This window comes from Piliocolobus tephrosceles, chromosome 18 (genome assembly GCF_002776525.5).
Source record: "Piliocolobus tephrosceles isolate RC106 chromosome 18, ASM277652v3, whole genome shotgun sequence".
NCBI lineage: Eukaryota > Metazoa > Chordata > Mammalia > Primates > Cercopithecidae > Piliocolobus > Piliocolobus tephrosceles.
Genome location: NC_045451.1, coordinates 2,875,153 through 2,900,827, shown reverse-complemented (window position 1 = coordinate 2,900,827; position 25,675 = coordinate 2,875,153). Strand labels below are relative to the sequence as shown.

The window sequence follows — 25,675 nt, the reverse complement described above, 5'->3', positions numbered from 1 at the left end:
TGTGTGTATATGGTATAAAGGGTGATTAGACTGTGTGTGTATGGTGTAAAGGGTGATTAGACAGTGTGTGTGTATATGGTATAAAGGGTGATTAGGCAGTGTATGTGTGTATATGGTATGAAGAGTGATTAGTGTATGTGTGTATATGGTGTAAAGGGTGATTAGATAGTATGTGTGTATGATATAAAGGGTAGACAGTGTATGTGTCTATGGTATAAAGGGTGATTAGATTGTGTGTATGGTATAAAGGGTAATTAGGCAGTGTGTGTGTGTATGGTATAAAGGGTAATTAGGCAGTATGTGTGTATATGGTATAAAGGGTAATTAGGCAGTATGTGTGTATATGGTATAAAGAGTGATTAGACAGTGTGTGTTTATATGGTATAAAGGGTGATTAGACAGTGTATGTGTGTATATGGTATAAAGCGTGATTAGACAGCATATGTGTGTATATGATATAAAGTAGGTGTTGGTATTCCACAACATAATGTGTACAACTTATGTATTTAAAAATCCCTTGTAAAAAATGAATTACTTTAGTTTTAAGAAGCATTCACAATATTCGTTCATTTTCCCTTTCTCTTTCTCTGGCCAGCTGGGGGTGACCTGACTGTGTCTCTGACAGATGGGAGCCTGGCTACCCTAGAAGGCATCCAGTTACAGTTGGCCGCTAACTTGGTTGGACCAAATGTACAGATTTCTGGAATCGATGCTGCCAGCATTAATAACATTACGTTGCAGGTATGACATTTTCCATGGTCTCCTGTGCTGTAATTCTCTTGGCATCACACAGAAGCATGAAGTTTTCATTACAAGTACCTGTGCTGCTTTTCAGATTGATCCGAGCATTCTGCAGCAGACGCTACAGCAGGGCAACCTGTTGGCTCAGCAGCTCACAGGGGAGCCTGGCCTGGCCTCACAGAATGGCTCTCTCCAGACGTCGGACAGCACAGTCCCTGCCAGTGTTGTCATCCAGCCCATCTCAGGCCTGTCCTTACAGCCCACAGTGACCTCTGCAAACCTGACCATAGGCCCACTGTCTGAGCAGGATTCAGTGCTGACCACTAATAGCAGTGGTAAGAGCCACTCACTTTTGCTTATTTTGACAGCTGGAGTTTCAGTTTCTTGCTTGCGAGCACATATTTGATTTTAGGATGTTATGATGTCATTTTCTTCTCTTTGTAGAAGAGAATAAATCAAATGTCCTGAGAATAAAATAAGCTTTTCTTATAATTAATGACATGTGTTTAGTATATGCTCTTAATTACTACTACCTTCATTTAATCCTGGCTTCATTTCATCGCAAGGCTTTCTTTTTAGATGAAGGAATTAGAGATGACTGATGCTTTGTTTTATATCTTTCTCTTATTGAAATATTTAATAACAGTTTAACTAAAATATTTTTAATATAAAAACAGGGGAAATTGATGTTTTTGAAGCTCAACTTTGTTTTGCTTTGTAATGACAATCAGGGACCCAAGACCTCACTCAAGTGATGACTTCGCAAGATCTGGTGTCCCCCTCCGGCGGTCCCCACGAGATCACCTTGACCATCAACAACTCCAGCCTGAGCCAGGTCCTAGCACAGGCCGCTGGGCCCACTGCCACATCTTCCTCGGAGTCTCCACAGGAAATTACCCTGACTATCTCCGGTTAGTGAGTTATTATTTTAAACATCTTTTCACCCTGAAATTTAAGTACTGTATATCTTACTATCTTTTTTCCTACAATACTCTGCTGTGCATAAAGCCTGTGCTCAATACGTATTTGTAATTGATGCGAGAAGTTGAAGTTTAGTGAAAATAATGTGTTCTAATTCAGATCTGGTACCAGAAATGAAAAATTATAGTTTCTCATGTCATTTCCAGTTTGAGTACAGTCAGTTATTTAATTCATTCATTTATTGACTCATTTTTAGAGAATAAGTTATTTTTGTTTGGCAAAGAGCAGAAAGCATAGCTTTGTGGTTCCCACTCATGCTTCATGAAACTGGTATAAACTTTACATTACGGCGTTGTAGATCCCCATGGCACTCTCTTTACCGTATGTCTTCAGAATTCTACTAGGATTATATAGAAAAATTGAAACATGGGAGAACATTGAAAAATAGATAAACGGGTAGGAAATACCCTTTGGCAGTAAAGCCCACCTAAAATTGGCAATCTAATTCTTTCCGCCAGTCACCAGGCTGACTCATTCCCTGTTTCAGGGCTATGCTGCTCATATTCTGACTTTTCTCCTTGTGTGCCTTCCTTCGTCCTTATGTATCATTAATTCCCATAGCGTGTTTGGATCTCAGTGAGCACTGAACATATTTTCCTGGTGTGCTTCGCTCACATGACTCTGAACTATAAACTCTCTGTATTAACTAAGAGTCATTTGTTAATTCAACAACTTTTATAGCCCTTACTAAGTGCTAGATATTATTTTAGTAACTTCCACAGATATTAACTCATTCAATATTAATTTATTTAAGACTCGTAACCTGATGATGACGTTAACAAAGACATTTTGCTAGGAATCAAAACACCCTCCGTGGAGATCTGAGGTGACAGAGGGAAGCAGCCCCACTTCCCTGAAACACAGCTGTGGAGAAAGACAGCATTCTAGATGGACTCAAGCATGAAGGGCAGGATTTCTGCTGTTTCAGAGATATTTCTGCAGAAATTAATTTCAGAACTGAAAGAAAAGGTATTCATAAGAAAACCAGAAGCTTTCTTTTTCAGGAAGATGTCTTTATTTCTTTTCATATATTAGTGAGAAATTTGAGGAACTATTTTTAGGTACAGCTTTGCTTTTGAATGAAATGCAGTGGTTTTTAGATGCTGTTGGAAAGCGAAAATTAACGTTGAATTTTATATAATTCAGTAACCTTCTTCCTTTTAAAATTACATTTATATCTGAAGGAAAGCTGTTTGGTTGATCCAGTTAATTTTCTCGAGTACACTTAATATAAAAAGCATTGTGCCAGGTCCTATCAAAACCACATAGTGCATGGTTCTTGTTCAGAGTTAAGAAAATGTATTCTTCAGTTTGTGGATTGTGCCTCTGTTCTTCCTGTGTTTTATTATTGGCCATTTGGTTATTTTGTTAGTATATTTGAAAGTGTAGATGAATATAACTATTTTTTTAAGAATTTGGCTTCAGCTATTCTAGGAGAAAACCTTAAATGAATTAATGAAATAAGTTTCGTTTCAACTTTGGGCTTAAGATTGTTTTTTTCTGACTTATTATGATGGATAATGAGAATTGACTATACAATTCCTTATCCCATTTTGAAAGGGCTGCAAAAAGCATTTAATTTATGGTAACCTGTTAAAAGCATCTAGATATTCCATAGAAATGTTCAAAGATTTCGTAGTATGTTCTTTTTTCCATTAACACATAGGAGTATAAATGCATACAAGTACTAGAGAATGCACGTATCACTTCAGCTAAGTTTTGCAGACTTTAGGCAGTTCATGAGTCCTAGCATTCAGAAGAAGGTTATACGTTGAGTAAAAGTCAAAGACAGTCCTTTGCCTCCCGGAATTACCCTGTCCAGATACAATGAAAGTCCTTGTACCTGATGTTTTCAAAAGCCCAGTTATTAATAAAAAGGTATATAAAATTTGGGAACCAAACAAGCGACACCTGCGTACTTCGGAGGTTCATCCCTGGATCTTTTGAATATGGGGCTGCTCAGGTGATAATACATTTTCTACTTTTTAAAATTTTTGCCTGTACTCATGTTCATCATGCAGTTTCATTTCCTGTTTCTATTTCTTCAGCATGGCATGAGAATGTAGGTCACTATAAAGCAATCATAGTGCAGTATACTTTTGTCTTTTGAATCTTTTTCTCTCTGATTTTGTGTAGTTGTCTTGCCTACGCCTATTTTGACAGCAGAATGTTTATAAAGTGTCTTCTCTTTACCAGGTCTTTCCAAGGCATTCAATTGGGTTTCCATTGGAATTCCAACAGGTTTTATTCTCATATTCATTTCTAGTTGCCATACTATATAATTTCATTATATCATTACAGTAGCCGATGAAGCTAGCATTAGTGGGTTTTGAATCAAGCAAATGTGTTTTAGTAGGAATGTATTGCAGGCATGTTAGTGTGTACTTGAGAGCTTTCAGAATACACAGGATAGGAACACAGCACACCGGAAACTGCAGCATCATGGGCTTGGCAAGCCTGCCCAGTGGAGGGCAGGGAGGGGAGATTCTGTTATTCCCTGGTGATGCCCCTCAGATCCTTTTAACGTGTTTTTGCTATACCTGGGCAGTGCACTATATTTGGAAATGTTTTCAATTCAATGACAGTTTTATTCAACAAAGTGTGTGATTTTTAGGGCCTAAATACTGAGTTAAAGTAGAACTCATAAGAAGTATTTTTAAAATACTTCACAGCTTAAAAAGTGTGAACAAATACTGTCATTTAGGGAAACGCATTTTTGTGGTTTCATTTTCGTTTTTCCATAAATTTTACTGAAATGAAAATGAAAGCTTTGAGGATACAATTGTATGTTTAACACACTTGCCAATACACATCTGAGAATGTTGTTTTCAGGTATCACAATAGTAATTTCCATTTAGGTCAAGAACTTATTCAACACAATTCTAAAGGAAATAGTGAACTATTAATAAACGGGAGCATAAGATTGTTAGCACCTGAAATCAATAACCAATCTACAGGTGCTGCCCTAACAATAAGCAATGACCAGCTTCTCTCACAGAGTACAACATTGAACTCTTCAGGTACGCCGCACAAGAGTTAGCCAAGAGAGACATTATAAGAGGTCGTAGCTGAAGAGCTCAGCCCACAGTAACTGAGGAGGTAAACTGTCCTGTAGCACGACAGCTATGTCAGCATCATTCTTTGTCACATGGAGTACCATTCTGTAAGGATTAGTGGCTTATGTCTAATTCTAGGATACAAAATTCTCTCTAATGTTATCAACCAATCGATAATGTTACTTTTTAAGTCATGAAAGTAAATAATTTTATTCAACTGTACAAAGCATCATATATTTATACAAGTTATCATGTTAATGACTCCATGAACAAAGCTGTTCCTTTCTAACCCAGCATTGGAAGTCTCTTACTCAGCTCATTACTTTTGCCCTCCAGTGAGAATTTCCTGACACCAGCTGAAAATAGAATAGAAAAATGGAAAGGAGGCAGCTTTCTAAGATTTTAAAGCATATAATTTTATGGAAAATAAACATATTAGTATCGACAAAAACTGCAATTACTTTTACACCAATGTAATAAATGAGCTCACATGAGATAAATGACAGTTTTGTAAGTAACCATTAACAGTTTAGGATAACATACCTATCTCGTTCTTTTCACCTCATAGAGATTGCATTCACTTCCTAGCCTTGTTATTTTTCAACTATGTATATCACTTTGTGAGGAAAAAAAACTAATCTTCAGATATGTTTGCACCCAAAAGCTAGTCCTTTTTTCATGCTTAATTCTTAATTGAAACGACCTCTTGTCCAGTAGTTCATTTATTCCATAAAAGATTATAGTGTCTGCTGTGTGGTAAGAATTGCGCCAAATCTGGGAATATAACTCTGGACAGGTCAGAGTTGGTCCTGCGTTCTGGATCTTAGAAACAAGTAGAGTGCAGACATTTTTGAAGAATCCACAAGTGACTGTAAAATTACAGCTGTAACCATATATAAAGGAGAGATGATGGTACAGAGAGCACATGTTACAGGGGGTGGCCCTGCGACTTCTTTGAGGACGTCCTGGCCGAGCTGAGAGAGGGGCTTGGAGTGGGGCAGCTTTTCTCCCCATGCCAGCTGCTCGACTTTGCATGATCTGTGGTGGCCTTTAGCTGAAGCAAGGAGGCGTGAATATTTTAATGCGTGGAAGATCCAAAATATATGATGTATTGTTGAAGTTACATAGCAAATGTTCTTCTCCTAACGTTTTCTAAACCTCATAGTTTGTGGATTTTAAAGGATCAGGCAGTGTGTTCTTCTCATCTCTAGAATTCTAATCCTAGGCTGTGAGTTCATCATCTTTCCCCCACTGCCTGGTTCATGTTGCAATATGAAGACGTGCTGCTTGTGTGTGGGCCGAAGCCAGCGGTGGTCGCTCATGGTGCCGGGCTCTGGGTGAGATGTCTGGATTCACGCCCTGCTAGCTGGAAACTGGCTGTCAGCGGTGCAGCCTCATGTCTTCTTGGAAACTCTGCTCAACATCCTTAGTGAGCCCCTGGCACATTGATGGAGAGACAAGTCAGGTTGTAGAGGTTTTGGTTTGAGTGGAGTGGCTTGTGCCTCTTGGTGATCCTGGATGTTTGCAGGTGCAGCAGATTGCTTGATTCAGAATTGGGGATGTTCTGACCAAAGGGAGAAGTTGGATGGAATGAGGGCGCATGCACTCCAGGGCTCTGCACTGGCTGCCTGCATTTCTTTAAACTCCTGCGATCTGGCTAGTTCCGTAGTAAGTGCTGTACCTTAAATTCACCTCCACAGACACGTGTTGAAAGTGTCACACCAGCATCTCACACGCAGGTGAGGGTCCTCTCAGGGCAGGCGAGCTGTCCTCAGTCAGTGGGTGCAAGGCTCCCACATGTTATGCAGCCAACATTTCTGTACAGACAGCAACATACCCACTTTGCTGATTTGCATTTTTAAAATTATTATTCTTTTAGACCTTTTTTTTAAAGAGCCAGCTGAGGCTGGGCATGGTGGCTCAAGCCTATAATCCCAGCACTTTGGGAAGCCGAGGTGGGCGGATCACCTGAGGTCAGGAGTTTGAGACCAGCATGGCTATCATGGTGAAACCCCGTCTCCACTAAAAATATAACAAATCAGCTGGGCGTGGTGGTGGGTGCCTGTAATCCCAGCTACTCAGGAGGCTGAGGCAGGAGAATTGCCTGAACCTGGGAGGTGGAGGTTGCAGTGAGCCGAGATTGCTCCACTCCAGCCTGGGCGACAAGAGCAAAACTCCGTCTCAAGAAGAAAAAAAAAGAGCCAGCTGAGAAAATCAATCTCTTTCTCTCTCACGTTCTCTCTCAGGCTACTTTAGCTTATATCCCACTTGCTAAATTAAAAAATAAAAAATAAATAAAAAAGCTTTTCGAGGGATTGGGTGACATTATAAAATGAAAGATGAATGCGTAATTAAAGAATATTTGTGTACTAATGTAATATCGGCTATTCTTAAATACAGGGTTAGTTTTATGTGATCAAGTAAGTAGTCTTATGTTCTTGAATACCTTTAGCATCTGTGAATAATCCTGGATATAGGAAGCAATTCTTCATATATTGACCCACTCAATCCTTGATATTAAGCAGATGTTTTTAGAGTGGCTTACACATGCCATTGGTCCTAGTTGTAATTATGTAGTGGATCTCACCTCTGTAATAGTAGTTAGGAGATTGCCTCTTAGTGAGCAATATTTATCTAGAGTCATAGTTTCAGATCTAGCTTGAGGCCACACCACTAATAACTGAAATTAAAATGACATTATTTTAAAATTAAACATGGCTCTTCTAAAGTAAACACTCAAATAAAAACCTCTAATGCCCATACCAAACTTATGTTGAGCATAGTGAATATGTATGTGGCTATTATTATTTTTTGATTCTCTATGCAAGCAAGGTTTGGCTAAGACTCATCAGCTTCTAGGTTAACTCTGGCTGTTCCATCTTCATCGAAGGCATTGAAAGAAGTGTATCAGCACTTATGGATTTGTGAATAAATCCAAGTGAGACAATTACTCACAATTTCACATGCAGGATAAAAGCACATGCTTTTGTTCCGATTTGTGATGCAGGAGTTGAAGACTATTTCAGAGTTTCATCCCAGCAACATCCATTCCCAAATCTGACACAAAGAGTTTTTCTTAAAACATGTTCCTGTAGAATGTAAGTACTGTCTCAGAAGCAGATCGTAGTCTTGATAGAGGCTTGAGAAATTTAGCACAACTTTTTAAGGAATTCATCTCAAATGAGTATTATCTTTTTGTTCTTACTTTTGCCCACTTTTAAATTTAAGATAATTTTGATGAATAAATTGAGTTCTGCTTTCAGTGAAAGCAAAGACCAGTATTTGTTTTCTATTTATTTGTAAGGTTATTCTAGCCTTAGTTTCTTCTAGATTTAAGTATAATCATTTATTTTATTTTTAAATAGTTCAACAACTTAACATTTTCTCTTTGCCAGTGTGTATTAAAACTGAAGAGGACATTCTTATCCTCGTAAGTTGCCCCTGTGAGTGACCTGGATGCTTGGGAATGAGGGGCTACCCGAATGCTTCTCTCTTGTTCTGTCGCCCCCACCTTCTCTCTTCCCACTTTTCAGTTAATTGCAAGAAAAAACTGATATCATATCTTTTAAACTATTTTTAGAATCTTATAAAATTTTGTTTTCTTAGAAGCTATGAGGCAATATCCCAAGAGATTTAAGACAATGTTGGGTTTGATGAGTGTATCATTTATTAATCTTTTTAACTTATTTTTGAGTCAGAATCATAAAGTCAGACTTGTATTGCTCTATACATGCTGGAGGAACAGTGGTTTCAGAAAAATAAGTGAAGAATAAAAGTAAGAGTCTATAATCTTTACTTCAGTGTGGGATCTTCATTTTCACGCTGAGTATTTAATTTGAATATAAAATTTTAGCTTTTAACAAGTAGATAGTTAAGAGCTACTTGTAGCTTGTAATTTAACTGCATGCTTAAGAAAATTTCAACTTTTTTCTGCTCTAGTCATGTGTTCTTTTCAATCATATTGAGGACAGTTGTACTGGAACTGGTATCACCCTCTTTGTGGAAAATCCGTTGAATTAGGACGTTATTAAAGGTTCACTGTTTGAGTTGAAATATGAACGTTGGCACTGTCTGAAGTTGTTTATTGTTTCATTGAACTTTGTGTCAGGTTTCACTTTAATCAAACACAAGGCTTCTGTATCTTTTTACGTTTTTCATGCTTCACAGTCCCAGAATCTCTGATACCTTAATAATCACTAGAAAGTCAGGATTAGTTGACTGGTGGGAGTGGGGAGAAGATCTTTGATTCCTTTATTTCAGCAGTTGGGGTGAGGTTTGCATTTCTGCTGTGGGCTGGCTTCGCCTTGGCTCTAAGTGTGATCCTGGGCGAGATTCACAGGCACGTACCTCTTCCCCGTCCTCCCTCTGCAAGCTCATTGGCAGCTGCCACCTGCCCCCCACCGCCCCAGCCCCTCCACAGTTTTGACCACTGATGTTAAAAACATACCCACAGGTTAGTGTGCAGTAAGGGTGTGTGGAGGGAATTTTAGGAGGACAGCTATTAGGTCGGCTGCTGTACTGGTCACTGGAACGCTTAGCGCATGCAGACATCCTCCACAAGGCCACACTCCTCGGGCTCCCGCCAGCACTCGGTGCGGACACTGGAGCAGGCGGGAGGGTCTGACCTAGCTATCTGTGGAGCCCCGGCGGCTGCTTCAGCGCTCGAGCCTCCCAGCCTGCTAATGGTTCTACTGCTTTTGAAGGTTCCAGGTCTGTGCAGCACAGTGTGGGACCCCAGGAGTGTGGATCTGTGGAGGCATTGTATTTGGAGAACTCCAGCGACAAGTAAGTAACCTAGTTTTCCTGTTGGCCCCTGACTCCTAGGAGAGCGCTGGACTGATGTGACCCAAGTCACAGCAAAGTACTGACAGGAGCGTGTTTGTTTTGTTTTAAACCTGGTTAGGAAATAGCTTTTTCTCCTTTGGTTGTCATCCGGCATCCTTAGCGCCTGGCACAGTGGCAGGCACAAGTGGATGAGGAATACACATTTTAGATGAATGGATGGCTCGACTGTCAGATAAAGTGAGTGTGCCTGTGTGTGCCTGCGTGTTTATCCTTTCAACGTTGTGTTCACTGGCGCCCACTACAGGACTTTGATAATCCCATACTGACCCCGTCTCATCTGTCAGCAAGGTGCATGAGTGTCTGTTTTGTAAAAGGAAAGACCTTTCTTTGCCAACTACCTTCTTTTCTCTTAGCATCGGCTACAAGGGGGGATATTTCAGTTTTGTTGTCTTTTCCGAAGAAAATTAAGATGTCATGTAGGATAAATGAATATTTAAAGGATTTCATGAGGTTTATTTTGACCTCCTGTCTTTTAGAATAAGAGTCAGTAAGGGTGATGAAAGTGAGAAAATGAGCAGAGATGGTCAAATTTATCCTGCAAGCTTTGGAACTAGTTATTCGTCAGTGGATCATACTTGCTTCCTTTCTTCACCTGTCTCTTTAGTTGTGAATGGGGACAGTGCCCTGGAAATTGTTGTCTGAGTTTTCATTCTACAGTAGTAGCTGTGACTGCAACTGTGGGGTCACATTTTCACTCTTTGTTTACTGGTTTTTCTCTGTGTGTATTATAATTAAGAACCACAGTATATTCATGCGTAAAGATGTTTAAAAACTAAGAAAAGCCTTATCCTAAAATTAGAATTGAAGACCCTGTGATTTCTTTGATGTAGCTTGGAGACCTCGGGCAGCATGAATGCTGCTTCCTGCAGGTGGGAGCATCACTCTCCCTGTGCCCTTACACCTGGATTTGTCTGGCCTTCCCATTGACCTACTTACTTCGCCTCTTTTGTAGAACTTAACACTACAAGCGGAAGCCTTCCTTCAACAACACCGATGTCTCCATCGGCCATCTCGACTCAGAACCTGGTCATGTCCTCGTCGGGTGTGGGAGGTGACGCTAGTGTCACGCTGACGCTGGCCGATACTCAGGGTATGCTGTCTGGAGGCCTGGACACTGTCACACTCAACATCACCTCTCAGGCAAGTGCTCCTCAGAGAGGGATACAAAGGTCCTTTCAAAAAGTGGTCTTTGAAAACAGTATTCATTGACTCCTTCCTAAATATCTATTCTGAGCATTTTTTTTTTTTTCAAAATCGAAGTAGCTTTTTTTCTGATTAAAAAAGTAATACAGTAAATGTAAAAAGGGGAAAAAAGAAAATTCAGATAATATGGAAGAATGTAAAAAAATAAGGTAAAACATAAAACCCAAAGCTTTAATTCCACCACCAAATGGAACCACAGTTAACGTTTTATTGTATATATCCTTCTACACCTTTATATGAATGTATAAGGTACATATTTATAAATTTCTGCAGAAATAAGTTTGTGTACATATCATGTAGATGAAGTTTATTGAAGGGCATTATGTTGTATTCATGGTTTCAATAAGTAGCATGGAAATTTTCATGCCCTCAGTCACTGAGATTCTTACATGAATTCCTACCAGTAGAAGTGCTGTGCCAAAGGGGTGTACATTTTTACATGATTCCTTGAGCTAAGGTGCTGAAAAACCTTTCAGAGTTGAATTAGGAAAATCATAATGATACATTATGATTCGTTATAATGAAGATGAATTGTAACAAAGCTATGCCAGCATTTTGATAGTTGAAGACTAATTATAACAAGACTCTGTCAGAATTTTCATAGTTGACTGTAAAAAATCTATTCTTAGTTGATGTAAATTGTGATTTCTATGTGTCTGTTCCTGGCTGTAATAGAAGCAAAATACGCAGCAGAATTAGAAAGCTGAGGCTGGACACAGGTGGCTCGTGCCTGTAATCCCAGCACTTTGGGAGGATTCCTTGAGCCCAGGAGTTTGAGACCAGTCGTGGCAACATGGCAAAACTCTGTCTCTACAAAAAATGAAAAATTGGGCCAGGCGCGGCAGTGCACACCCGTAGTACTAGGTACTCCGGAGGCTGGGGTGGGAGGATTGGGTGAGCCTGGGAGGTCGATGCTGCAGTGAGCCGTGATTGCACCACTGCACTCCAGCCTGGACGACAGAGTGAGACCTCCTCTCTCTCAAAACAAAAACTGAGGTTGTTTTCACCAAAACACATTCCTTGATTGTTCTGTCTCTGCTTTTTAGGCTCACCATATAAGAAAAACAGATTTTAGCATCTAGAGCAGGATTGGTCCTAATGCTATCACAGCCACTTGCTGAAGAAATGACCTCTCTAAGCTCTAGTGCCTTTCATTAGTGAAATAGCAGCATTTCCTCTGCATTGCTTCAGTGTTCAGTCAGTCTCCCTTGGTTGTGAGATACTCACATATCGTTGGCAAATAGGCTTCGCCTAGGGCTTCTCACTGAGGACCCCTGCACAGCCACTACCCTCTTCTGAGGTGACCCAGGCACACTGCACGCCAGGATTCTTGCTCACTGGACACAGGGGCTCCCCTCTGGCTGACCTGCCTGTAGTCAAGCAGCCCTGCCTGCTTCCTGCCCCCAGGGACCTGTCAGGCAACCCCTAATAGCCACATGTGGTGCTGGGAAGCAGAGTGTGCATCTCACTCAGAGGCATTCCTCCTGAGCTGTGTGGAGAGCATGACTGCTTATGGAGTTTAACACACTCTCTTCACCTGCTCTTATGCACCATCAACTCCTGCTTGTCACATAATTAACCTTCTAAATATTAGCAATTCGTATCATGTTTTAAAATTGTGGTTGGAACAAAAGTAGTCAACTGGCTAGGTGTGGTGGCTCACACCCGTAATCCCAGCACCTTGGCAAGCCGAGGTGGGCTTGAGGTTAGGCGTTTGAGACCAGCCTGGCCAACATGGGGAAACTCCATCTCTACTAAAAATACAAAAATTAGCTGGGCATGGTGGCAGGCACCTGTGATGTCAGCTACTTGGGAGACTGAGGCAAGAGAATCACTTGAACCTGGGAGGTAGAGATTGCTGTGAGCCGAAATCGCACCTCTGCACTCCAGCCTGGGCCACACAGTGAGACTCCATCTCAAAAACAAAAACAAATAAACAAAAGAAGTAACCATCCTAAGATGTAAATGACTGGGGTGTGCTTTCCTAGATGCAGGAAGCATGATGATTATGGTGGACCAGCCATGTCTCCTTCTTTCCTACCTGTGATCTTGGTTACTGTATCTCAGGGCCTAGTGAAGCCCCCTGAGGTCTGGGGCAGGCAGTGGGCGGGGGGAGGCTGGATGGGAGAGCACTTTTACTTATTTACCATTCAAGGAACACGCTTCAAATCCAGGTACAGGAGTCTGTACACTAACTCGGAATCCATTTGTCTTTCCCACCTTTTTATTTGCTGCTAAGATGTTTTTATATTTAAATGATGACTGTAAATATGACCTTATACTTCCTGTTGTCTTGCAAAGCCTTAAGGGCATAACGTGCATCAGACTACCCTAGCATTGCATTTGGGAACACGGTGACTGTCCTGTTATATGTGTGAGTCAGCTCCCAGGGTCCCTGGTGTGTTTCTTATTGTAGACTTTTAACTATAGTAAAGACATAGTAAAGAAGTAAAAATTATTTAAAATATAAATTTTAATTAGTTAAATGCCTTTGAATAACTTTTGGAGGGTGGGGATTGAGTTTGATGAGAAAAACCCAGAAAGGCATTTATTTCAATGATTATGAGAGTGTATTTTCTGTATATTAAGTTTTATCACTTTGAGAATTATCAACTACAGTTGAAGTGAAAGTTCAGTAAGTAGTTCTCAGTATTTTCCAGGTTGTATTTTTAAAGTCTGCAGATACTTGCCAGGATGTCCCATGCCTTTTTTGTAGAACAGTTGGCCCCCAACTCCCAGGCTGTGGACTGGTACCTGTCCATGGTCTGTTAGCATCTGGCCGCACAGCAGGGGTGAGTGTGGGCCAGTGAGCATTACTGCCTGAGCTCCACCTCCTGTCAGATGAGCTGGGGCATTACATTCTCAAAGGAGCATGAATCCTATTGTGAACTGCACATACGAGGGATCTAGGTTGTGTGATCCTTACGAGAATCTAGCTAATGCCTGATGAGGAACAGTTTCATCCTGAAACCATCTCCGAACACCCCCTACCTCAAATCCGTGGAAAGCTTTTCTTCACAAAACCAGCCTGCCTGGTTCCAAAAAGGGTAGGGACTGCTGGTGTAGTGCACGTGGGTCACCCAGGAGCCTTGTGAGCGGGCAGGTGGTTCTCCAAGGAGGTTCTTCAAGAAGGGCTGTAGAGTGAAGCCTTGGTGGCAGTGATGACCCTGGGATGTGCTGTGGCCCGTTTCTGGGCCTGCTGTCCTCACCAGCAGGCAACCCAGGCTCCCTGGCTCCACACCAGTCCCCTCGTGGGGTCACTGTCTCATTTAGGATGCTGCTTTTGGGATAGAAGTCCTGTGGGTCCCTAGCGCCTCAGGACAGACTCCGTCAGCTGCCCCTCTGGCTCCTGCCTGGCCCCTGCCATGCCACGTGGATTCGGGCTTTGCCTGCTGAGCTGCCAGAAGTACCTCGTTTGCCACGCCCTCTCCCTCCCACCCACTGCGCAGGTGGCTCCTGTGCCTGGCATCCAGGGTGTGCCTGCAGCCACACACCCTGCCATAGTGCTTCCCTGCTGCCCTCCTCAGCCCTTCCACTCTGGCCTGAGGACATGGGAGCAGGAGGCTTTGTGAGCAGCAGAAGCCGGGTGGGTCTTCTGGAACCTGTGTCTAGCCAGATACATTAGTGTTTCTATTAAGCTTTGGTGGGTTAAGTTCATTTTATATGTTCTTTTCTGTACTTCATATGCAAAATTCGTAAACCAAATTGATTAATTAGCATACATTGTCCAATAAGTAATTTAAAAATATCCAGTAGAAATTGTGTAGCTTTATTTGAATCTTTTTTCTGTTAGCTGGCAAACTTAGACTTAGGCTGATTTAATACTCTGAAAACTTGGAAAAACCAGATGAAACCTTTCTTAGCTTTATGAATGATATTTTTCTAAACAGAATGAATCCTTGTAGCAACAAAACCACCTTTTTATTAATGAACCTATAAGAAAATGTCTGTAAATATGTAAATTATTATGATTGTTTATGATAATAAAAATTTGACCTGAAAATTAGAAGGTGGTCAAGAGAAATTAACCAGTGTCTAATGATGATTGTTCATTTAGAAGTTATTCACTAGGGGATAAATGTCGAATGATTTAATATTAATTCCTTAAAATGACACATGCTCCTTGAATTTAATGAGGAAACGGACTAATAGCACGGGGAAGAGATCCAATGTGAAGAAATCAAATTGTTTAGCATTATACCGCCCTGAACACTGCACTCTGTGCATGGAAAAATAAGAATCTCCCTAAAGGAACTGAAGGAAACAGTAATATAAACGTAGAAATTACTGTATATATTTAAAAGATAGGAAAGTCACATAAACTTATTATGTATTATTTTTTCTTTATAAAATCCATGAAAGAAAATGTTCCTAAAAACAAAGAAAGGTGGTCTTAGTTTACTTAAATAGTATTCTTAATTAATGGGCAAATGTGGCTGGGCGCAGTGGCTCACGCCTGTAATCCCAGGACTTTGGGAGGCCGAGGTGGGCGGATCATGAGGTCAGGAGATCGAGACCGTCCTGGCTGACACAGTGAAACCCCATCTCTACTAAAAATACAAAAAATTAGCCGGGCGTGGTGGCAGGCGCCTGTGGTCCCAGCTACTCGGGGGGCTGAGGCAGAAGAATACCATGAACCCAGGAGGTGGAGGTTGCGGTGAGCTGAGATCGCGCCACTGCACTCCAGCCTGGGCGACAGACAGAGTAAGACTCTGTCTCAAAAAAAATAAAAAATAAAAATAAATAAAAGGACAAATTTGAGTCCATAATAGTAAAAAGTTTGGAATGTATATGTTTTTGTAAGTACATAATTAATCCTAATTTAAAACTTGAAAAGGGCCCAATTTTGGAAGAATGTTGTGGGAGTAAATGATAATTTTAATTCAGAGAGAGTTAGCTAATTTTGAAATATAATTTTGATGTATTTGTTCCAAACTTCAGACTCTTCGCGGGGAGGAGGAGCAGGCCGCTGGTAGTTGTGTATCCTGCTTGGCCACTGAAGTCTGACAGTTTTATCAGGAGGTGTAAACATGCAGGCAGAAAATCTATTCAAGAAAGCAAAATGGTTTTTAGTTCTTATTCTGAATACAAGAAGAAGTAATTTACTTATTCATGAAGGGAATTCTCTTTTATACTAATTCTTGTCATTAAAAAAAAAAAAACCTCTTATTATTACAGATAATTGGCCAGGTGCAAAACATTTAAAACTTTGTTTTTAGATATATAAATGGGGCTTTTTAAGTCTAAATTTGACTGTGGGGTGACTCAGAAATTGGCAGATCTTATTACAGACTCCTGATGGGAAAAGAGGCCGATTCTGAAGTAACAAGTTAGTTGTGAATTAACACCGAGAGTCATCTGGCCCATGCTGTTTAAAGCTTTCTTAATTTTGTGCCTTTCTTAGCCTTCATCCTCTAAATAGCTTCACATTTTTATTGAGGCACAATGTTTTGTTTTAAGTTTATTAAGAGTTGCGTATAGGCCAGTAAAATGAATTGCTAAGAAAAATATTTCTAATGAAATTATAGTACATGCGAGCAGGAAATGAGGTTGATTTATGGGTACTTGGTAATAGTATAGTGAAGTGTGTTATTGCATGGAATGCCTTTCATCAATATCCAGCCCTTGCTCATATTTTACAGCATTTCCCAGATTTAGTCGAACATTGACTTCCCTGGGTCTCAGCAGGCTCAAGTTAATTCAGTAGTCATGGGTGGGGCTGGCATCTTTGCTGTTCATCACCTACCCTCCCTGTGACTCTGACGCAGCTGCCCCAGCTGCCAGGGCCAACAGCTGTTGCTCCGTTCCTCTCTGCTGGGACTCAGTGCTTGCTGTTACATTCTCGTGTTGCAAAGTTCATGTGCTCCAGGGGAATGCAAATTCCTGTAATCTTTACCTCAGTGTAAACCAAATATAGCAAAGAAACCAACTGCAAATAATAATACAAACCAAAAGTAAATAACCTTTATATTGTTTTAGCCAATTTGCGTATCACTTCCATAAGTATAGCTAATTGTTGAGATTTTGGCCGGGCGCGGTGGCTCAAGCCTGTAATCCCAGCACTTTGGGAGGCCGAGTCGGGCGGATCACGAGGTCAGGAGATCGAGACCATCTGGCTAACACGGTGAAACCCCGTCTCTACTAAAAATACAAAAAACTAGCCAGGCGAGGTGGCGGGCGCCTGTAGTCCCAGCTACTTGGGAGGCTGAGGCAGGAGAATGGCGTAAACCCGGGAGGCGGAGCTTGCAGTGAGCTGAGAACCAGCCACTGCACCCCAGCCTGGGCAACAGAGCAAGACTTCGTCTCAAAGAATAAAAAATAAAAAAAACATAAAAGATTTTATTGGACACTGATTTTTAAATCAGGAAATTTGCATTAAGAATACTTAAGGTTGGCTGGGTGTGGTGGCTCACGCCTGTAATCTCAGGCCAAGGCTAGTGAATCACCTGAGGTCAGGAGTTCGAGACCAGCTTGGCCAACATGGTGAAACCCTGTCTCTACTAAAAATACAACAAATTAACTGGGTGTGGTGGTATGTGCCTGTAATCCCAGCTACTCAGGAGGCTGAGGCAGGAGAATTGCTTGAACTCGGGAGGTGGAGGTTGCAGTGAGCCAAGATCGTGCCATTGCACTCTAGCCTGGGTGATAGAGCACGACTCTGTCTCAAAAAAAAAAAAAAAAGAATACTTAAGGTTGCAATTGAAACACAAGTGATAAGCTAGTAAATTACATTGCTTTCAAGTTTTTTTAATTAAAGTTTTTATTTTGAGATAATTGTAGACACACGGGCAATTTTTAAAAAATAGTACGGAGAGATTCCATATATACTTATCCAGTTTCACCCAATAGGAGCATGTTGCAAAACAGTAGTATAATATCACAAACAATTATTATCAATGATAAGCCAAGGTAAAGAATATTTCCATCACCTCGAGGACCCCTCGTGTTGCTTTTTATAATGACTTCAAGACCCTCTTAACCCTGACATCTGCCACTCTGTTCTTTATTTCTGTAATTTTGCTATTTCAAAACAACAAGAAGTTGTTATTTTTCCCTTGATATACCTATATAAGCTAAGACTCTCAAATATCTTACCTTTAGTTTGGGAATATATGAATTTATTGAGCCAGTTGGTTCTTATGTGCATCAGAATTTCTTACCAGCAGTTTTTTTGGTCTTTGACTAATAAAATAAATGTGAATTAATAAGTCCAGGTTGGTTAATACAGTTTTTCAAATTGGGCAGTCTGATAAGGGTGGTGGCAGCAGCTGGCAACAGACATGTCACAAAAAAGTGTAGCATTCACTGGTATTTGAAAATAGCAATATTAATCAACTTCTCTATGTAGGGAGGTAGGGAACATGAAGCTTTATTAGTATAGATAGGAACTTCGGGTGTAGTGGCTCACAAATCCCAGCACTTTGGGAGGCTGAGGCAGGCGGATCACCTGAGGTCAGGAGTTCGAGACCAGCCTGGCCAACATAGTGAAACCCCATCTCTACTAAAAATACAAAAATTAGCCACACATGTGGCACATGCCTGTAATTCCAGCTGTTCAGGAGGCTGAGGCACAAGAATCACTTGAACCCAGGAGGCAGAGATTGCAGTGAGCTGAGATCAAGCCTCTGCACTCCAGCCTGGGTGACAGTGCAATACTTTATCTCAAAAAAGAAAAGAAAAAGAACTTTTCAATTTAGATCATGTTTATGTAAAGAATTAGGTTGATATATGGAGATACCTAAAATAGCCTCATTTTGCTTTTTTGAAAAGCTGCTTATGGGAAGTAAGGAACCCAAATCAAGTTAGAGGCTCTCTTTTTTGATGATGACTTTGTATGTTTTTGACTTCTATTTTACCACCTGCCACTCTTTCCCTTAAGAAGTGAACCTGAAATTCTCTGATGGAGGAAGTTTTTAAAAATGCCAGCTCAGTCCTAGTTTTCCTCTACTGTGTCTCATATGGTTCGGCCATGTCCCCACCCAGATCTCATCTTGAATTCCTACGTGTTGTGGGAGAAACCTGGTGGGAGGTAATTGATTCGTGGGGGCAGGTCTTTCCCATGCTGTTCTCACGATAGTGAATAAGTCTCATGAGATCTGATGGTTATTAAAAGGGGAGTTTCTCTGCACAAGCTCTGCTCTCTTTGCTGCCATCCATGTAAGATGTGACGTGCTCCTCCATGCCTTCCACCATGATTGTGAGGCTTCCCCAGCCACATGGAACTGTCAGTCCAATTAAGCCTCTTTTGTAAATTGCCCAGTCACAGGCATGTCTTTATCAGCAACATGAAAACGGACTAATACAGCATCCCCTCCTCGATTCTTAACTTTCCTTTTGGGACCTCAGCTTGCATAGTTCCCTAAGACATTGAGAAACACCCCTCACCTTAAAGCACAGGAGCCAATAACATCAGCCATGCTTCCTGTGATCAGCCACGGTTTTAACTGTGTGTGAAATGTGTTTAGAATCAGTGCTGATTGCAGCAGTTCAAGTTGCATGCTGAATTATTTCTATAAATTCAGCATTTGCAGTAGATATTCAGACCCTTTAAGCTGCAGCTTCCTCTCTGCTCTCGTGCCCCATACCACCCTACCTTTCTCATTCTCTCTTATTCTCTCAGATCCATTCTCATAGCTAGAGGTGTGCTGGGCTGGTAAGAAGACTTACAGTGGTTTTCTATAGCATAGCAAAATTGTATATGCATTTCTAAGCAAATAAGTGTGTTGTAAATATACACACATGTAGAGACTCTGAGATGTAATTTATATAAGTTCACCTCATTATTTAAAGTATACAATTGAATGGTTTTCAGTGTATTTACAGAGTTGTACAGCCATCACCGTGGTCTCATTTTAGAGCGTTTCATCACCCCTTAAAGAAACCTGGAGCCATGAGCCATCACTCCATGTTCCCCCGACCCCCGGCCCACCCTCACCTCTGCCCCTGGCAACTACCAGTCCACTTTCTGTCTCTGTAAGATGCATCTGTTCTGGGTATTTCATAGAAATGTGATCATCCGTGTTGTCTTTTGTGACTGGCTTTTTTCATTCCTTAGAGTATTTCTAAGGTTCCTCCATGCTGTAGCATGTACCAGAACTTCCTACCTTTTTATTACTCAACAGTATTCCCTTATACCACATTTCATTTGTGCATTTATCGGTTGATGACCATTTGGGCTGTTTCCATTTTTTGGTTATGGGTAATTCTCCTGTGGACATTTCTGTACAAGGCTTTGAGTGGACTCTGTTTTCACTTCTCTTGGGTTGCTGGGTTACATGGTGACTCCGCAGTTCACTTTTTGAGGAGCTACCAGCTTGTTTTCCAAGGTAGCTGCACCATAAAAGATCTTTTAAATTATTACTTGTTTTGCTAATGTTACAACTTCTGAAATAGTACTAATCTTTTGCCAGGGTCAGCAGTTCCCAGCACTCCTCACGGATCCCTGCCTCTCGGGCCAGGGTGGAGCAGGCTCGCCGCAAGTCATACTAGTGAGCCACACGCCACAGTCAGCGTCTGCTGCTGGTGAAGAAATAGCCTACGAGGTACAGGATATTCTTTCATTCACAGAGCTTTCGTCGCTTTTAAAAACATACAGATTCAGAAGGGATGGTGGTAGAGGGTCATGGGGGTGCTGTGTAGCCCGGGTGGCTGGGGCTGACTTCTGAGGTGTCCCTAGCTGAATCCTGAGTGGACATAGGCTCTGCGGGGGCGTGTGTTGAATGACAGGTACGACATCTCAGTCATTTTGTGATTTGTTTCTTAGGGAGTGAGGTTTTAGTACCACGAAATTAGATGTAGCCACCAGTGATATGTAAATCTAATTTTAAACTTATTATATTTGCCTACTGATCAGACTTCACATATCCAGCCACTTGCACTTAGTTCTTTCTGCAGATTTCTTAGTAACACCTTTGCTGATTCTGTTAAGTGTCATACATTTTCATATACCTGTGTGTGTGTGCATCTGTGTGCAAGATCTATTTGTCATTTGGCTAGTCTTTTTCTTAAAATACATGTTTTTGGGAGACAAAATATTTAGTAAGCAATAGTCTAAATATAGAAGAGTCTAAAAACTCTTTGCTTAAAAGTTTCCAGGGTCAGAATTAAAGCACAGATGATGAATAATCTCTGAATTTAGGAAGCATTAAACATTTTTAGCAAATGAGTTTTCAAAATAATGACTTACCTGTTTTTCAGTAGGACAAGGGCTTTTTCACAAAGAGATGAGATATAACCAGCACTGGGGATGTCCTAGAGTTTGACCTGAGTAACCAGAGCTCGTCTCACTGAATTTCAGTTTGTATAACTTACCACATTTGTGTCTGGGGACCCAAGACTGCCCTCAGGTTTGACGATTCACTACGAGGTCTCACCGGATTCAGAGAAATCTGATCTGTTGATGGTTGTGCTTTATACTTGTGGTTACAATGGAAAGGTGCAGATGAGAACCAGCAGAAGGAAAAGGCACGTGGAGTGGAATCCAGAGAACCCAAGCATAAGCTTCCCAGTGTCCGCTCCAGTGAGGTCACACAGACACTGCTGATTCTCCCAGGAATGCTGTGTGACAGCGCCTGCCAACTGTCGCCAACTAGGGAAGCTCAGCTAAGCTCTGGTATCCAGAACTGTATTAGGGTCAGACATGTGGCCATGGAGTGCCCGCGTGGCTGGGCTTAGCTATGCGGTCTCCAGGCCCCAGCCCCGCCAGGTCAAACTGATGCAGCGGCCCAGGTCCCCAGATGAAACACAAATAGGCCTTCACCATAAGTCACATCATCAGCACAAACTATGTGGCATTGCCCAAGGTCCTGGGTATGAAATACACTCTTACCTACTAATAGCAGGATGTTCCAGGGGCTTATCAGTGAGCTGATCAAGGGCACTGGGGAGTGTGCAGGGTTTGAGCACCTCAGGCCTGGTAAGGTAACTGTTGACCACACACATCCATTGAGACAGAAAACGCACTGGCAGCTTGGTTATATTTTTAAGCTCTCTTTCTCATGGTGCTTCTGTAGTGAAACCTTATTAGTCTGGTATGTTTCAGAGAGTTCGTACATCAGTTCCAAGGCACACCTTACCTAATTCCTATATTTTGTGTGACTAGCAAATGAAACTACTTTGCTATTTTTTAACATTATGATTTTAGCATTTGGTTTAATATAGCTAGAAGAATAATTTTTTTAAGAGTAATGCTATGTTAAGATTAGTTTGAAATGTCCCAATTGAAGTGATATATTCCATTTTAACTTCCATTTGAGTAGTAGATGGTAATGAGAGAAACCAAATATTAATACTTGGTCTAGCGTGTAATTTTTTTCAAAATTTGACAGATTAATTGAATATAAAAATGAGGTAGATAACTAATCTGTATCAGTGAACACAGCCATACCTCAGAGGTAACGCGCGTTCAGTTCTAGACCACTGCAATAAAGTGATTATCACAACAATGCAAGTCATACATTAACATTATGCTGTAGTTTCCTGGTTTCCCAGGGCATATGATGTTTATACTATACTGTAATAATAGTGTTCAGCAGCATTTTTTTTTTTTTTTTCCTTTTTCTTTTTTTTGAGACAGAGTCTCGCTCTGTTACCCAGGCTAGAGTGCAGTGGTGCAATCTCAGCTCACTGCAACCTCTGCCTCCTGGGTTCAAGTGATTCTCCTGCCTTAGCCTCCCAGATAGCTGGAATCACAGGCATGCACCACCACACCTGGCTAATTTTTGTATTTTTAATAGAGACGGGGTTTTGCCATGTTGCCAGGCTGGTCTCAAACTCCTGAGCTCAAGTGATCGCCCACCTTGGCCTCCCACAGTGCTGGGATTACAGGCGTGAGCCACTGTACCTGACCAGCATTAATATTTTTTTTAAATGTACATACCTTAATTTAAAAATACCTTATTGCGGCCGGGCGCGGTGGCTCAAGCCTGTAATCCCAGCACTTTGGGAGGCCGAGACGGGCGGATCACGAGGTCAGGAGATCGAGACCATCCTGGCTAACACGGTGAAACCCCGTCTCTACTAAAAATACAAAAACTAGCCGGGCGAGGTGGCGGGCGCCTGTAGTCCCAGCTACTCAGGAGGCTGAGGCAGGAGAATGGCATAAACCCGGGAGGCAGAGCTTGCAGTGAGCTGAGATCCGGCCACTGCACTCCAGTCTGGGCGACAGAGCGAGACTCCGCCTCAAAAAAAAAAAAAAAAAAAATACCTTATTGCTAAAAATGCTAACAATCAGCTGAGCCTTCAGCAAGTTGTAATCTTTTTGCTGGTGGAGGGTCTTGCCTTGATGTTGATGGCTGCTGACTGATCAAGGTGGTGGTGGTTGAAGTTTGGGGTGGCTGTGGCAATTTCTTAAAATAAGACAACAATGAAGTTTGCTGCGTCAATTCTTCCTTTCATGAAAGATTTCCCCATAGCACGCGATGGTGTTTGATAGCACTTTACCCAGAGCAGAACCTCTTTCAGAATTGGAGTCCATCTCTCAAAGCCCACATCTTTTAAATCTTTTGTTGACATTTCAACAATGTTCACAGCATCATCACCAGGAGTAGACTCTGTCTCAAGTAACTGCTTTATTTGCTCTTCCATAAGAAGCAACTCCTTGTCTGCTCAAGTTATAAATACCATGAGATCCTTATCTAAACAGTTGTAAATACCATGAGATCCTTATCTGCTGAGTTATATATACCATGAGATTGCAGCAATTCAGTCATCTTCAGGCTCCACTTCTAATTCTCTTGCCCATTCCTCCACATCTGTAGTTACTTCTTCCCCTGAGGTCTTGAACCTCTCAAAGTCATCCATGAGGGCTAGAATCAGCTTCTTCCAAACTCCTGTTAATGTTGATATTTTGACTTCCTCCCATGAATCACAAATGTTCTTAATGGCGTCTAGAGTGGTGAATCCTTTCCACAGGTTTTCACTTTATTTTGCCCAAATCCATCAGAGAAATCACTATCTGTGTCAGCTACAGCCTTATGAGATGTATTTCTTAGTAAGACTTGAAAGTGGAAATTACTCCTTGATCCATGGGCTACAGAGTGGATGTCATGTTAGCAGGCATGAAAGCAACATTCGTCCCTTTGTACATCTCCATCACAGCTCTTGGGTGACCAGGTGCATTGTCAGTGAGCAGGAATATTTGGAAAGGAATCATTTTTTTCTGACCAGTAGGTCTCATTAGTGGGCTTAAGATATTCAGTAAATCATGCTGTAAACAGATGTGCTGTCATTCAGGCTTTATTGTTTCATTTGTAGAGCACAGAAAGAATGGATTTAGCATCATTCTTAAGGGCCCTAAGGATTTTTGGAATGGTAAATGAGCATTGGCTTCAACTTAAAGTCACTAGCTGCACTAGCCCCTCATAAAAGAGTCAGCCTGTCCTTTGAAGCCAGGCACTGACTTTTCTGTAGCTATGAAAGTCCTAGAGGCATCTTCTTCCACTATAAGGCTGTTCTGTCTACTCTGAAAATCTGTTGTTTAATGGAGTGACCTTCATCGATGCTCTTGGCTAGATGTTCTGGAGAACTTGCTGCAGCTTCTCCATCAGCACTTGCTGCTTCACCTTGCACTACTGTGTTAAGGAGGTGGCTTCTTTCCTTAGTTCTCATGGACCGACCTCTGCTAGTTTCCAACTTTTCTTCTGCAGCTTCCTCACCTCTTGGCCTTCATAACATGGAAGAGAGTTAGAGTCTTGCTCTGGATTAGGCTTTGGCTTAAGCGAAGGTTGTGGCTGTTTTGATCTGTCTAGGCCGTTAAAACTATCTACTTATCAGCAATAGTGCAGTTCCACTTTCTTATCATTCATGGGTTCACTGGATAACATTTTAATTTTCTTCAAGAACCTTTCCTTCATTTCACAAGTTGGCTAATAGTTTGACACAAGAGGCTGAGCTTTCAGCCTCTCTCAGCTCTCTATATGCCTTCCTCATTAAGCTTAATCATTTCTAGCTTCTGAAGTGAGGGATGTGTGATTCTTCCTTTCACTTGAACACTTACAGGCCATTGTGGGGTCATTAATTGGCCTCATGTCAGTATTGTTGTGTCTCAGAGAATAAGGAGCCCAAGGAGAAGTGGGGTGGCCAGTTGGTGAAGCAGTCAGACACAAACATTTATAGGTTAAGTTTGCCATTTTATGTGGGCAGGGTTTGTGGTGCCTCAACACAATTACAATAGTAACATCAAAGATCACTAATCACAGATGACCATAACAGATACGCTGTAATGAAACACTTTGAAATATTGCGAGAATTACCAAAATGTGACACAGAGACACGAAGTGAGCATGTGCCATTGGAAAAATGGCACCAGTAGACTTGCTCGAAGCAGCATCGCCACAAACTTTCAATTTGTAAAAATGACAGGATATCTATGGAGGGCAAAAAAAGCGAAGTTCAATGAAAACAAAGTATGCCTATAATTAGCAAGGGAAATTCTCTTAGATGTTTTCTGTAAATTTCCCTTGTTAGCTTGTAGCACTGTTTGCCAACATTAACTGGTTTTAATCACGGTCTAATTTCATCCTAATGCTCTCTTGACACAGACAGAATGCACATTGACACTTCCAGGCTCTGACCTGGGCTCTGACCAGGGACTTCAGACACATGCCTGGGTCTGCCTCTGGCCTGTGCTTCTGGGAGGAAGCTGGGACCACTTTAAGTACCCTGGGTTTATCTGAACCCACTACAGAGTGGCTGGGAGTGCTGGCTGTAGCCTCTGGTGATGTGTGTACATCCCTGCTCCCGTGCATTCTGGCCAGGAGCCCTCAGGCAATCCTACATCTGTGTGATGGCCTGTTTTTAAGACAGGTGGCCAGGCACAGTAGCTCACACCTGCAATCCCAGCACTTTGG

At 41.5% G+C, this 25,675-nt stretch overlaps 1 protein-coding gene across 3 annotated transcripts in view; it reads left to right on the top strand.

Annotated features, from left to right (window-relative positions):
* Positions 1-25,675, top strand: part of ZNF236 (zinc finger protein 236) — a 129,323-nt gene that overhangs the window by 76,601 nt on the left and 27,047 nt on the right. For 2 of the 3 annotated variants that reach the window (XR_004228588.1, XM_031934565.1), the window contains exons 22-26: positions 596-741; positions 836-1,076; positions 1,473-1,652; positions 10,576-10,763; positions 20,237-20,368. Coding sequence is in view for 2 of the 3 variants with exons in the window: in XM_031934565.1 (XP_031790425.1) it covers positions 596-741; positions 836-1,076; positions 1,473-1,652; positions 10,576-10,763; positions 20,237-20,368 (887 nt within the window). In the remaining variant the exon portion in view is untranslated. Of the gene's footprint in view, positions 1-595; positions 742-835; positions 1,077-1,472; positions 1,653-9,481; positions 9,564-10,575; positions 10,764-20,236; positions 20,369-25,675 lie in introns of those variants that run through there. The other variant, XM_023224779.2, reaches the window with a different exon arrangement.